Source organism: Eptesicus fuscus, chromosome 25 (assembly GCF_027574615.1).
Source record: "Eptesicus fuscus isolate TK198812 chromosome 25, DD_ASM_mEF_20220401, whole genome shotgun sequence".
NCBI classification, from domain to species: Eukaryota; Metazoa; Chordata; class Mammalia; order Chiroptera; family Vespertilionidae; genus Eptesicus; species Eptesicus fuscus.
In genome coordinates, this window is record NC_072497.1 from 10,884,119 (window position 1) to 10,897,993 (window position 13,875).

A 13,875-nucleotide genomic window follows, 5' to 3' on the forward strand; every position below is an offset into this window, starting at 1 on the left:
CAAAAATCAGTGGGGAAAATATCCTCGGGTGAGGATTAAAAAAAAAAAATCCTTAGAGAGGGAGCCCTTCTCATTAACTCAGCATCTGTCATGTGCTCAGAATGGGACTGACAGGAGGCTATTCACTAGGGACAATGGGAAAAGAGCTTGGCAAACAGAGACTGTTCACGCATGATTAAAATATAATGTGTCAAATGCTACAATACAGGAAGGAGCACACAGTGAGTACTATTTAATGGTTCAAAACAGACGGGGGAGGCCATAGTCCGTTTGGCTCTGTGAATAGAGCATTGGCCCACGGACTGAAGGATCCCGGGTTCGATCCCAGCCAAGGGCATATACCTCAATGCAGGCTCAATCGCTGGCCTTGGTCAGTCAGTGCGAGTGCAGGAGGCAACCAATCGATGTGTCTGTCTCTCTCTCTCACATCGATGTTTCTCTCTCCCTCTCCCCCTCTCTTCCATTCTTTCTAAAAATCAACGGAAAGATACCCTCGGGTGAGAATTAACAAAATAGATGGGGGAGGCTTCCCAGATCCAACATGGAAGCTGGGGCGTGATGAGGGAATATGTGAGAAAATCAAGGTGATGCTGCTCAGACATGGGTGGGGGAGAACCACGGGTGAAAGCAGCAGGTTGGGGCCCATTGCACAAGGCCCTGCAGAACCTGTTTGAGTCTGACAAACAGTCTGTTTGTCAATGCCACCATCCCAGCACACGGGGAGTGCTGGGGACAACGCGGAGAGGTTTAATGGCGGAAATGCAGCGACTTGACCATTATTTAAAAAAATAATTTAGAACACGCTTCCAAATAGTGCTGAAGAAGCCAGACACCAAAGAACACATACGCTAGGGTTCCATTTGTAGAAAAGATAAAAACCAGGCAATATTTATCTACGTTCTCTCCATTCAAGATAGAGATACCTTTATGGCCGTGGGAGGGAGGGAGGGAGAGAAACATCGATGAGAGAGGATCACTGATCGGCTGCTTCCTGCACGCCCCCTACTGGGGATCGAGCCTGCAACGTGGGCATGTGCCCCGATGGAACGGCGACCTCTTGGTTCATAGGTCGACACGCGCAGGCTGGGCTCGCTACATCTTTTTAAGTCACCAGGCTGCTTCCAATCGGCAAAAAGAAAAGAGAACCCTTTGGAGGTTTGCTTTTTTACCAGTACCTCATTCAGGCAAAACCAACAGTTCCTGGAAAGGAAATGCCACCGTTTCAAAAAGGGCTCGTACTTTTATTACCGATCGCCTCGATCTGTTTTAACAACCTCAGAAGGGCCGACGGGTTATACGGGAAAAGGTTTCTCTTCTGCAATCGGGAAATGGCACCTTGCAGCTCTTGGAAGCACTTCAGTGTTCGGTAAAATGTTCCCACTTCACAGACAGCGTCCCTTGGGGGTTCGCCACAGCCCACAGAGGAAGGAGTATCGGCTTCTTTCGGAACCACAGGCCCCGACAGCAGCTCCGAGCTCCGTTCTTTCTCACCCCTCCTTGTTCCCACTGTGTCCTGCGTTTTCTCCGTGGCTTCTCGGTGTACAGGTGTCTGCTTACTATTTGCTGAGCACACGTCTGGGGACTCTACCTCGGAGTCATCGGAGGTGTCGTAATCCACCAGGCTCTGGGCAGCTTGCGGGGGAGCCCGACTCCCGGGCTGGGGCGAGGCGTGGCTCTCCCGGGACATCACGACCTGGTTCGGTGGGTCCGGGGAAGCCTCCGACGCCCAGGAGACGCAGGCGTGCGCGCTCCTGTGACGGCCCAGGGCAGCCAGCGGCCTGGATTCTGTGCGGTTGCTGCCTGTGCCTTGGACAAGTGAGGAGGTCCGACCACAAGTATTTATGCTATCGGTACGTTCAGTTACATCAAAGTGCTTGCAGATGGTAAGAAATGCATCCCAGTCTTTGGGCAGTAGTTTCAAGTATCGGACAAAATATTCCAGGAAACAGGTTTCGGATGAAATCAAAAAGTCAAGAAGAACTGTAGAATCAAATCCTATATTTTTTAAAAGGAATAAAAAAATGCAGTGCGGGTTGTAGCCATTTTCGTGTGTGTGACGGTCCCACGTTTCTTTTTCCTGGGCCAAGTTTTGAGCAGCTTCATGTTCTCTGAAAATAAAGATAACAGAGACCCCCAGATTAATGGCCTTTTACAAAAATAAGTGTTGGCAGATGTAATTCACATGCAATAATTCACCTACCAGATTACTGTGTAATCTATGCATTATTTGAAAAGAAAAAAAGTAGCCCTAACTGGTTTGGCTCAGTGGATAGAGCATCGGCCTATGGACTGAAGGGTCCCAGGTTCGATTCCGGTCAAGGGCATGTACCTTGGTTGCAGGCACATCAGGAGGCAGCTGATCGATGTTTCTCTCTCATCGATGTTTCTAACTCTCTATCTCTCTACCTTCCTCTCTGTAAAAAAATCAATAAAATATATATTTTTAAAAAGTCAAGCCAATCTCTTTCTCCACAAACTCTATATTAACCTGACTCAATAGAATAAACAAAATCCACTGACTTTGGTAGTTCTAGTGTTTGTCTGCCCAACGAGAAGTACTGTCTCCCATTCCTTTACATCACACTTCATTCCTGCCCGTAACTACTAATTCCACGTGGTAAGGTGGAGCTGGACCCTACCCTCCTCCCTTCCTTCTACCCTCTCCTGATCCTGGTGGACATGTGACCCAGACTGACCAATCAGCTCTCCCCTGGGACTTGTGCTGGAGTTATTCATGATTATTTATAACTGGAAGGCTGCTGTAAGTCTGACATTGCTAGTGGCCCTGCCTCAGGATGAATTCAGAGGTGTGAGACAGAGAAGAGAAATAATCAACCCGCCGGTGTGGCTCAGTGGTTGAGCGTCGACCCATGTACCACGGGGTCGCCAGTTCGATTCCCAGTCAGGGCACATGCCCAGGTTGTTGGCTCTATCCCCAGTAGGAGGTGTGCAGGAGGCAGCCGATCCATGATTCTCTCTCACCATTGATGTTTCTCTCTCTCTCTTCCTCTCTGAAATCAATAAAAAAATATATATTTAAAAATAAATAAAGCAGAAATTGTGGATAAGGTCATCAGTTATTAGCTTCCTAACCCATTACAGAGATGTGCCACAAGAAGGCATTACCTCAGCCCAGCTGTTTTAATAAAGCAGAAATAAGATCAGTATACAATGTCATCAGTAATATGACTTCATAATCAATTTCACAGCACTGCCTCAAGGTGGGATCAGCCCCAGTTGAACTGGGTATAAAAATGAAAACTTTCCCAACCAATTAATAAAGATTAAAAAAGGAAAGAACCTGAAAACTTAGAATAGCAGCTCCTTTGATGACTTACAGGTTTTTACTCGCCTTTACAACGGCAAACATCACCTTATAGAAGCTCCATATAGAAAAGTCAGTCTTAGAAGCAAGAGCTCCTACACAAATCAGTGAGATTAGGATTTAGACACAGGTAGCACAGACATGGAGACTACACCGGTGCCTCCGTCTGCTAAGGCCAGGCTAGTTATGCTAACCTGGGTTGCCTCGCCAACCACATCTTCTAACGAGAACTAAAATGTAATCTCGTTTTCATGCAGGGCAGAGTTTAAAGGAAGGAACTGGCTCTCACCAGGAAACCACAAGATTGTTAGGGATGTTTTTTTTCCTCCTAATGATGGAAAGTAAACAATAGGGCCAGCGCAGTATTAAAAATGTTCTCTGCTTTCCTGGCATGTGGTGAGGGCAATGACTTGACAATATACCAACCTGGTGAGCTTGAGGTAGATGCCCACTGATGCTTTGGCAGCCTCCAGCATGTCATCGTCTTGTTCTATGAAGACCCTCGACAACCACTCGCACGGATTGTGTGCCTGCACGGAGGGCTGGAGTTGAGGCTTTAAGAAGGTCAGTAGCTCAGACATGTACCTCTGCAAATCAACTGCAAAACATGAACATTTTTAAAATGTGGGCAACGGTTTACAAATACATTCAGATCTTGCCTAGGTATATACATAATGACAGCACCTGAAGTACTTTCTATCACACTCAAAATGTCTGCAAGTTAGGGAATTGAGCTTCAGAGAAGAAAAGTGACTAATCAATAGAATACCATTAAAATGAACAGTCAGAGTGGTCATCAATTCTTGCTCAAAGTACATAAATTAATGAATGGGCAGCAGACAACAGAAATCACTGAATGCCATAGCTGTTACTAGTGGCAACAATGCAAGGAAACAAAGAACAAACTTCTTTTTGGTTATTTAAAGCATTAAAAGCAAGTACTACTATTAATAGTAAGCACAAAACTCAAACAGGTTTGGGAAATTTTAAGTGCAACTTAGAACTCTGAATTATGTAACATATGCCACCTAGTGTTGTAAATTATAACTGCACACAATTATATCTAATATACAAGTATAGCTAAAAGATGTCCAAAGTAATTCGGGAAGTCACTGCTTACAAGCCAAACCTTTCACTAGAACTATACGCTGCCTGTTTAGAGATGTTTGCTCTTCATTTTTCTCAAATAAAGAGGAGGACATGTCTTCCCAACACCTAAACTGAATATCATACTTTAAATGACTGTCTTAGGACTCTACATCCTGGAAATTACATGCCACAATTTCTTCATCAATATAACTCTTCACAGATTAGTTTCCATTCAATTCCTAATTATCAATAATCTACATGAGTAGATATATTAATTTTATAAAGAATATGAAAATGCTACAAATACCCATATATCAGTTGACTTATATCACTACTTTGCACTGACTTAACACCTACTTTCTAAAAAACTTTGTCATTAATTATACGAGTTCAGCTTAGCCCACAAAATGTTGATGTTCCTGAAGGTAATTCTAATTTTTTTTAAAGAATATCTGATAAATTATTACTAGGATTACATGTAGCTTAAATTAGTAGACTTATAGTTCTGAGATTTGATAATTATAATTGTACTTCAGTAAGTAATTACCCTTTACTTCACATACAAAAGGAGTTTGGAGACCAGCTGGTGTGGCTCAGGGGTTGAGAGTCGACCTATGAACCAGGAGGTCACAGTTCAATTTCCCATCAGGGCACATGCCTGGATTGCAGGCTCCATTTCCAGCAGGAGGCGTGGGTGCAGGAGGCAGCCGATTGATGATTCTCTCTCATCACTGATGTTTCTATCTCTCTCTTCCTCTCCCTGACTATCTATATCTAGTCAGAAGAATTACCTTTCATTTCCTTGGCAGAAGCACACTTTTGAAACTTGATTTCTAAGGACTTCATGATAAGCAAGCTCGTGGCTCTAAGGATCACGTGATCTGGACCAGGGGGCCGCTCACATCCAGGCTGAACCTCACCGCCAGCAAAGCAGGAAGGTTTTCCGTGGACAGATAACGTCCCCAATAAGCCCGAATCCACAGCTTGCAACACAGCATCAGCTAAAGCCACCACGTCCCCGTCTAAATGCCGATCGGGGGGCACCAGGGCGGCCACAGCCCCGCGACAAAGGTCTTCACCCACTTTCCAGAGAAGGCACTTTTTGAGGAATATGACGAACTTCCTTTGGACGAAAGCCTGAACGGGCCAGGTGATGGCGTTCAGGACACAAGACGGTTTCAAAAAGACGATCCTCTGGCAGGTGAAATGCAGGTCCCGGTGGGCTCTGGAAGCTATGAGAAGTTCCAGCAATTCCAGGACACCCAGCAAGCTGTTTGCTATGTTACAAGCGCCCGGGGGTCTTTCAAGATGCTGAGAAAAGAAGGAGTTGTAAAAGACTTCAAAGGGCGTGTCCAAAGGAGTCAGGAACTGCTTCAAAAGTTCTGCAATTATAAAAAAGGTAACTATAAACAACAGGGAAAACAAAGCCTTCTACACATACACTTTCACAATTCAATTTCTAGAAATGCTATCACTTTACAAGATGAACAAATGGGTTTGCTCATGAACAAACTCTACTGTGAACAAAGATACACAGACTAACCTTAGTAACTAAGGTTAAAGTCCGCTTTACAAGTAACCATAGCACCAGACTATTTTAATTCTTAATAACAATGAAAAAGCTTTTAATTTTTTTTTTAAGGTATCCTTCCCCGGCCAGTGTGGCTCAGTGGTTGAGCATCGACCTATGAACCAGGAGGTCACAGTTCAATTCCCAGTCAAGACACATGCCCAAGTTACAGGCCCGATCCCCAGTAGGGGGCATGCAGGAGGCAGCCGGTCAATGATTCCCTCTCATCATTGATGTTTCTCTCTCTCTCTCCCTCTCCCTTCCTCTCTGTAATCAATAAAAATATATATATTTTTATAAAGGTATCCTCAATCAAAAAATATGGGGCAAGATTCTTGGATTTTTCATACTTGAAAACAGATCAGGTGTTGTAAAATAAGTTTTACTCTTTGTTATAAATGTAATTCCCCTTGGGAGCAAGTTAATGACAGTTGTTTACGGGGGAATATAATTCGTACCTGATTTTTGTGAACATGTATCTTTAAAGATTTCTTTTATTACAGCAGTAAGAGTCCAGAGGCAGTATACTACCTTATCACTTTCAGAGTATTCAGAAAGACTTTTTTGGCAAAAAGCAATCCAGGAATTACTTAATGTTATCTACAAGACACAAAATTTTAAAAAGTGGTAAGTTATAACTAGAGGCCCGGTGCACGGATTCATGCACTGGTGGGGTCTCTAGGCCTGACCTGCAGGGATCAGACTGAAACCGGCTCTCCAACATCCCCCGAGGGGTCCCGGATTAAGAAAGGGAGGTTCTTGGGTGATGCACCCTGGAATCGGGGCTCCCTCCTCTCTGGTTCCAGGTGCGTCAGCCAAGAACCACCATTGCCAAGTGACCAGAGCTCAGCAGCTCCTACATTGAGCATATGCCCCCTGGTGGTCAGTGCACATCATAGCTACTGGCCGGTCGCTTAGGCTTTTATATATATAGACTAGAGGCCCAGTGCATGAAAGTCATGCACAGGTAGGGTCCCTAGGCCTGACCGATGAGAGCCTTCCGGCTGCCAGCCAGGGCCTCCCTTTGTTTCATGCCGACCCCTGGTGGTCAGCACATGTCATAGTGAGCGATCAGTCTCCCAGTTGGTCTCCTGGTTGAACTCCCATGGGGACAATTTGCATATTAGGCTCTTATATATATATATTAATATTGTCCTTACAATTACGAATCACCTATTACACACAATACAACTCTATACAACATTGTTTGAAGAAAGTATGATATTTGTTAAAAATAAGACACACACACACACACACACACACACAAAACAGAAAAAACAATAGGACACAAATATCCTAATATTTTTAAGCCAAAAAATTCAATGTCATAGAAATAAAGGATCGAAAGGGAACATGAAAATATCAGCAGTGGTTCTCTCCAGGTGGTGAAAGGTGTACATTTTATTTTGTTCTTTGTACTTTTTCTCATTTCTCAAAATTTTCTAATGCAAATACCTACCTTTTTGTATTCAGGAAAAAAATGTCATTTTCAGAAAGGAACAAGCATTTACAGCTGAAAGTCAATAGGTGCTTAGGTTTGTTTAGTAACTAATTCAGAGATAAGAGAAAAATCTGATGTGTTTCTTCTTTTCTTCATTTTGCTGAGACCCTTCTTAGAATTTACTTAGAGTAAACCTGTGAAAAATGGTCTTGCTTTGAAGCATAATAGTAATCCCTCCTTTGGAAAAACAGCTGTTTTAAAATTCTCTGCTGTTTTGAAATTCTCTTCTACTTTTTTGCTAGTCCCTCTGTTATTTTTAGACTGTAAAATAACTTTGTATTTTAGCTTGAATAATAGAAAAGATAAACGTAACTGTCTGACCTTGCAAGCTAGCCATCTAAAGGGGCTGATACGCTGATACTGATAATAATTCCCATAGTCTCATGCCAAGTGTTTGTTCATTATGTATCCAAGGTTACAGATGTCTATATAGATAGGTACTCAAGGTTACAGGTATCTGTATAGATATGATATGTACTCAAGGTTACAAGCTGTCTACAAAAATAACTTACACGAAGAACTAGAAGGATATAAAAAGGAAATACTCCCTCCTGTGTTTGTTCAGAATTTGACAGAGGTAATCTGCGCGCAATAAAGATGACTTCTAACACTATGGCTCATTAAGGCATCTTGTCTAGCTCGCTGATCTTGCGACACAACAGGTTGATCTCAAGCAGGGGTTTCTAACCCTTTCTTTGAGGGGCAGAAGGAAACGCACCTTCTCCTTTGAGAATCTGAAGTTATGGAATCACTGGCTTGAACCCCCCTTCAAGTTAAGAGTCTAATTTGTAATGAGCTAGAGCAGTGGTCGGCAAACTGTGGCTCGCGAGCCACATGCGGCTCTTTGGCCCCTTGAGTGTGACTCTTCCACAAAATACCACGTGCGGGCGCGCATGTACAGTGCGATTGAAACTTCGTGGCCCATGCGCAGAAGTCGGTTTTCGGCTCTCAAAAGAAATTTCCATCGTTGTACTGTTGATACTTGGCTCTGTTGACTGATGAGTTTGCCGACCACTGAGCTAGAGCATATCGAAGACTCGAATCCTTAATGCACGTCAGGTTATCAGGGTAGCAGTCATGTTACTGATACAACTACTTGAAGGGGGGAACGGGTGCCCAAGAGCGACTTTAAAGAACCTAGAAGGGAAAGCATAACAGGGGCTGAGGTCTTACCTTTTCTCTCAGTTGGAAATACAGAAGCCACGCCAGGCATTTTGCAGTCACGTGAGACAGCAACTTATCAGAGTCTTGGAACGTGCAGATCTGTAGGAAAATAAATAAATTGACCTACGACTGGTGAATGTTTTGAAAACTTTGATCTCTAAAAACAGACAGAAAACAAATGGCTTACTAATTGGGAATCAAGGTCCGATGATTTTAAAAGAATTGTAAGGATCTCTCTGTACTTCTCCTTCGCACGGAACTCGGTCTCCTCGGACAGTACCCTGCTCACCATCACTTGGATCACCGTCAACCGAAGGAGCGTTAAATCTCGGGCACTGCTCTTCCAAGGCGCAGGCGCGACAGGAACGGTAGCCGAATGGACAGGGGGCGGCTGGCACTTGCCCTCGACACCGAGGGCGATGGCGCGCTGGGAGGAGGCGGTCCCAGAGCCATCGTGATCTGGAAACGCTGGGTGGAGATAGCGGATGTAATCCTGCGTGTCGTTTTCCAGTGTGGCTCCGACAAGTACCTTCTTATATAACTGGTCTAAAACCTCAAAGGAATCCTTCATTTTGACTGCCGACGTATGTCTTCTAGACAGGATGTTGGGCGATCCCAAATGGTAAATAGGAATCTTGGAAATGCGACAAAACTCTAAGGTGTTTCTCCCATAGAACCTACAATGGGAAAAATAAAACACTTTAAAAGTATACGTGTTCCAGCCCGGCCAGTGTGGCTCAGCGGTTGAGCATGGACCTAGGAGCCAGGAGGTCACGGTTAGATTCCCAGTCAGGGCACATGCCCGGGTTGCAGGCTTGACCCCAAGTAGGGGGCATGCAGAAGGCAGCCGATTGATGATTCTCTCTCATCACTGATGTTTCTCTCTCTCTCTTTCTCTCACGCTCCCTTCCTCTCTGAAATCAACAAAAAAAAAATATTATTAAAAAAATAAATAAAATGGGTCTGGTTAGACTCTATAGAAAGTTGAGGGAGGAGGGGGGGAGGCCTGGGTATCAGGGCCAAGGTTAGGGGGGCACAGAAGTTCCCAACATCCCTGCCGATCACCAGGGCCATCACAGCAGGTCGACTATGGTCTCCAGAGCACCTGCCACCCTATTTTGAAAGGAGGGGGGGGGAGGGATCACTTCTGAACAGCATGCGCTGTGCTAGGTACCTTCCCTTTGCCCTGGGGGTTATACGCATCACCTTTCTCCCAGCCCCAACAGGCTCCAACAGGAGATTGGGGGGGGGGGGGGGGGGTAGAGGGAGGGAGAAAGGTTCAGGAACTGCTCCTTCTATTTACCTTGGGGGGCCTAGAGCAGGTGCTGGCTGTTCCTGGCCCCAGGGGCTCATTTTCTTAAAACAATGGAGCTCAAGTTTCATGGGCCTCAGAATCACTAGGAAGAGGGCAGGGCCTTCCCCCAGGGGTTTCAGACACAGTAGTTCTGGGGCTGGGGGCCCCCCATGTTTCTTTCTAACAAGTTCCCAGGTTCCCATGGAAGCACTGAGAATATTTAATACCTGCCACGCTCTTGTAAATTGTCCCCTTATTAAACTCTCATCTGTAGAACTCTGCTACAGGTCTTTTTTTTTTTTTTTTCCGCCTGAAAATTAAGTCATAAATAAAAGACTTAAATGATGTGGTTAAGGCAGATCTGATTCAGTGAGTGGGGGGTGATGGGGGGAGGGGCAAGAACTGGACTGGGCACTAAACTTCGAGCACTGACCAATCTACTTGATTTTACTGATAAGGAATCTGACCACATTAGGCTGATGTTATATCATGGCAATGCTGCTGTTTTGTTTTGTTTTTCATGGAAAACGTCTACTGTATCAATATTTAAAAAAAGAAAAAAGACTTTTCTACCCTTAGATGGTAAAATAGGGTTCTACATTTTGAGTGCTGCTTGCAGAATGAAAGGTCTCCTCCCTCATTCCCCTTCGCCAATCTACGCCCCTGTCCTGCCTCCTCCCACCCCTGCCAACAGCACTACCTAGATTTTACTGAACTGAATTTTAATTTCTGTGCATACAAATAAATTTGAATTTTTTAAAAATATTTTTTATTGATTTCAGAGAGAAAGGGAGCGGGAGAGATAGAAACATCAATAATGAGAGAGAATCATGGATGGGCTGCCTCCTGCACGCCCCCTACTGGGGATGGAGCCCACAACCCGGGCATGTGCTCTTGACCGGAAATCGAACCGTGACCTCCTGGTTCATAGTTCGACGCTCAAGCGCGGAGCCACACCAGTGGGGCAAGGTTTGATTGTCAATGATTGAAAAAAATGAGGTTACCTACCCCACCTCAGCGAAGTACCACACGCTCAATGCTTTGAGAAACTACAGGGCTTTTATGGTGAAAACATTTGCACAGCTCAAGTCGGAGGAAGCCAGTACTCCTTTATTTAACAGTCCACGTGAAAGGCTCCTTCCTGACTCCGGCTCCTGATAAAATGCTGTTCCCTCTGCCTAGGAAGCTCTCCCACTTTTCCTTTTGTTTGAAGCTCGAATATACATTTCTATGCAACAAACTGGACAGCCTAGAAGAAATAAAGTTCTGGAAACACACAACCTACCAAGACTGAATCATGAAGAAATAGAAAATGTGAACACATTACTACTTAGAGAAGATCGAACCCGTAATCAGAAACCTCCCAAAAACTCGGCCTGGCCGGTTTGGCTCAATGGATAGAGCGCCGGCCGGCCTCGGGGCCAAAGGGTCCCGGGTTCGATTCCGGTCAAGGGTTTGCACCTGGGTTACGGCCTCTATTGGCCTGGTGGGGGGCGCATAAGGGAGGTAACCATTGGATGTGTCTCTCTCACATACATGTTACTCTCTCTAAATCAATGGAAAAAACATCCTCGGGTGAGGATTCGCACAAAAATGAAATGAAAACCCCAAGGGTCAAGGGTTTCCTACTCCCTTTCCCCCTTCCTTCACAGGAATCCGCATCCTGGTCGGGGAAAGCCCTTGGAGCGTCACCATCATTACAAAGACAGTCAGTCCCCTCTTCCTCGGTCTGCTCAGCCTGGAGCTACCGCGGCCCAAGGGATGGAGACCAGCCCAGGACCCGGCACTGGGGCGGTGGGACAAGGCGCCCCTGGGACTCCCGCCTCCCCAACCTTCAACCCTCGGGCCAGCCGCTCGGTCGGCCGGCACGCACGGCTCCCCCGCCGCCGAGCTCAGTTTACCTGTCAGGGATGCTCCGCCACCGCCATGCCCGCCACCGCCGGCCCCCTCCGGGCCACCGTAATTCACAGACCGTCCGAGGTGGCCCCGCCTCCCGCATGCGTAGAAGCGCTATTCGGCGTACAGCGTCTCCTAGCAACCGCTTCGAGTCCCTCCGCTAGGGGTGGGCTTTGGAAGCCACAGCGGGGAAGCCTAGAGGGGGTGAGCGAGTGCAGCCAATCGGAGACGACTCCCAGCTTCGATGGCCACGCCTCCTCCAACTGTCGCGAATGCGCAGCCGGCTTTACGGCAGGCGAAGGGGTGGTGCCGCTAGGGATAAGGAGGAGAGAAGGAAGCGAGCAGCCAATCAAGTCGCCTCCTCCCTCCAGCCCCACCCACCCCGGACTTGGTTTACGGCTCCGGGCTCTGGCTCCAGGGCGGCCGCTGATTGGCTGCTGAAGGCTTGGTCCCATCCCAGTGACCCCAAAGTGCTGGAGGGAGGGGGCGGGGGTGGCCCAGTGCAAAGTGCATCCTGAAAGCCCCCCGCCTGGCGCCCCCGCGGCTGGCACTGAGGACCCTAACCAAGCCGAGACCTCGCTGCCCCGAGAGCTCCCGTGTCCTCGCCTCGGAGCTGGGAGCCTCCGGCCCGGACCGCGGCAGCCCCTCTGCTCGGAGCCCTCAGACCGGGACCCCCCCCCCCCCTCCCGCCCGTCCCCGAGCCGGGACTTCCTCCCTGCACCCCTGCCCCGAGGCTGCTCCCGCGGCCGGGACCGCCGCCTAGCGTCTGCTCGGCTGTGTGGATGCTCGCCGGGCTGGGGCCGGGAGGCTCCGGAACCCCCTGTGTCCGGCCCTGCCCGAGGCATTTCTTCAATGGAGAAGTTGGTGAGTGTGGAGGAGGCTGAGAGGAGGAAGCGCCGCAGCAGCTGAGGAGACAGGTAAAGTCAGTTACCTTCCCTGAAGCGAAGGGGGCGGCTGGGAGGGCTGGGAGGGCAGGGAGGGGGAAAAAAATCACTGCATCTTCCTACCTGCCCTGAACCAACCCCTCTCTCCCTCTCTCTCTCCCTCCCTCCCTCCCCCCTCCCCCTCTTTGCTCCCCTTCCTCCAAGCCCCCCCCCCCCCCCCGCTCCTCGCCCCTGGGGCGCTGCCCTGCACCTCACCTCTCCCTGGTTTCTGATTTCCAGGTTTGCTGTTTGGCTACCGGAGTCTGCAAAAGCCCACCCACCTGGGAAGGAGCCCAGAGCTTCTAGCAGCATCCTCCTCCTCACAGGTAACCAGCCGGCCCTCCCCGGCCCTCCCCCATTGTTTACCCCTGGGCCCCTGGCTCATTAGGCAAGAGCTCTCCTTTCACGATGGTTCCCTGAGGGGTGCAACTCGTTCCCGGACCCCCCTTTGCACCGCAAAACACACGCACACATACACCAGAAACGCTGCTCTTTTTGCTCCTGAACATTTTCATAACTTTTCTACTCCCTCATCGTCTTCCCCCCCCCCCCCTTCCCCCTTTCTCGCTGTGTGTTTTGCATTATCTTTTGGTGATGGTACCATTTTCCTTGCTCTGAGGTTTGGAGACCTTTCTGTAGTCCTCCCCCACCCACCACTCTCCTAGGAATTTTCCTCAATTGCTTTGTTCATCCTGAATGGCTCTACTTTTTTTAATTAAACCACAGCTTTCTGATCCCCCCCCCCCCCCCCCCATTCCTTCCGATCCCTGTCCTTCAGCCTCCACCAGAATAAAAATCGTTAGAGTTCCCTAACCCACCAGGGTTTGGGAGAGGAAGGTGATGGCTGGAAATGGATGAGTTTTGGAAAATGATGTGAGTTTTTTCCTAGTCCAAAGGGAGTCGGTGTACCCTAATGGTGTAGATTGCAGGAACTCAATATTCGCCCCTGAAGGTCTTATGTATGGTGAAAACTTCAGGCTTTTGTGTGTTTCTGTGGGACACGTGTGGATAGGCCCTGAAGCTGTTATAAAAAAAGTCAAATAATGACTTGTTACACCTCCGATTTTCTAGAACTCATAAAACTTTCCATAATAGCTCGTTATCATTTGACAT

At 47.4% G+C, this 13,875-nt stretch overlaps 2 protein-coding genes across 5 annotated transcripts in view; one reads left to right on the top strand and one right to left on the bottom strand.

The window, feature by feature from the left end:
* Positions 1-322: 322 nt before the first annotated feature.
* Positions 323-12,015, bottom strand: LINS1 (lines homolog 1). 4 transcript variants are annotated; one of them, XM_008158954.3, is made up of 7 exons: positions 11,845-12,015; positions 8,837-9,326; positions 8,659-8,748; positions 6,443-6,584; positions 5,206-5,796; positions 3,752-3,923; positions 323-2,108 (listed from the first exon to the last, which is right to left on the bottom strand). In XM_008158954.3, the coding sequence occupies exons 1-7, from the start codon at positions 11,940-11,942 to the stop codon at positions 1,223-1,225; spliced, it is 2,469 nt and encodes an 822-aa protein (XP_008157176.3). In that variant the 5' UTR covers positions 11,943-12,015; the 3' UTR covers positions 323-1,222. The 4 variants fall into 4 exon arrangements, with proteins under 4 accessions (XP_008157176.3, XP_054569379.1, XP_054569380.1 ...); XM_054713404.1 differs by lacking the exon at positions 11,845-12,015 and adding an exon at positions 10,952-10,979; XM_028135741.2 differs by lacking the exons at positions 6,443-6,584; positions 11,845-12,015 and having other exon boundaries at positions 328-2,108; positions 8,837-8,892.
* Positions 12,016-12,276: 261 nt separating this feature from the next.
* Positions 12,277-13,875, top strand: part of ASB7 (ankyrin repeat and SOCS box containing 7) — a 33,043-nt gene continuing 31,444 nt past the window's right edge. Inside the window, exons 1-2 of the mRNA XM_054713377.1 lie at positions 12,277-12,756; positions 13,003-13,088. The gene's annotated coding sequence lies outside the window, so the exon portion shown is untranslated. The remainder of the gene's footprint in view (positions 12,757-13,002; positions 13,089-13,875) is intronic.

What these genes read in the sequence shown, in the direction of transcription:
- LINS1 (XM_008158954.3), bottom strand. Translation starts at nt 11,942, where the DNA reads ATGCGGGAGGCGGGGCCACCTCGGACGGTCTGTGAATTACGGTGGCCC. An exon ending in CGGACCTTGATTCCCAATTA is followed by an intron (nt 8,749 to 8,836) that starts GTAAGCCATTTG and finishes ATTTTCCTACAG; the next exon opens with ATCTGCACGTTCCAAGACTC. An exon ending in ATCTACCTCAAGCTCACCAG is followed by an intron (nt 2,109 to 3,751) that starts GTTGGTATATTG and finishes CTTTATTTTCAG; the next exon opens with AGAACATGAAGCTGCTCAAA.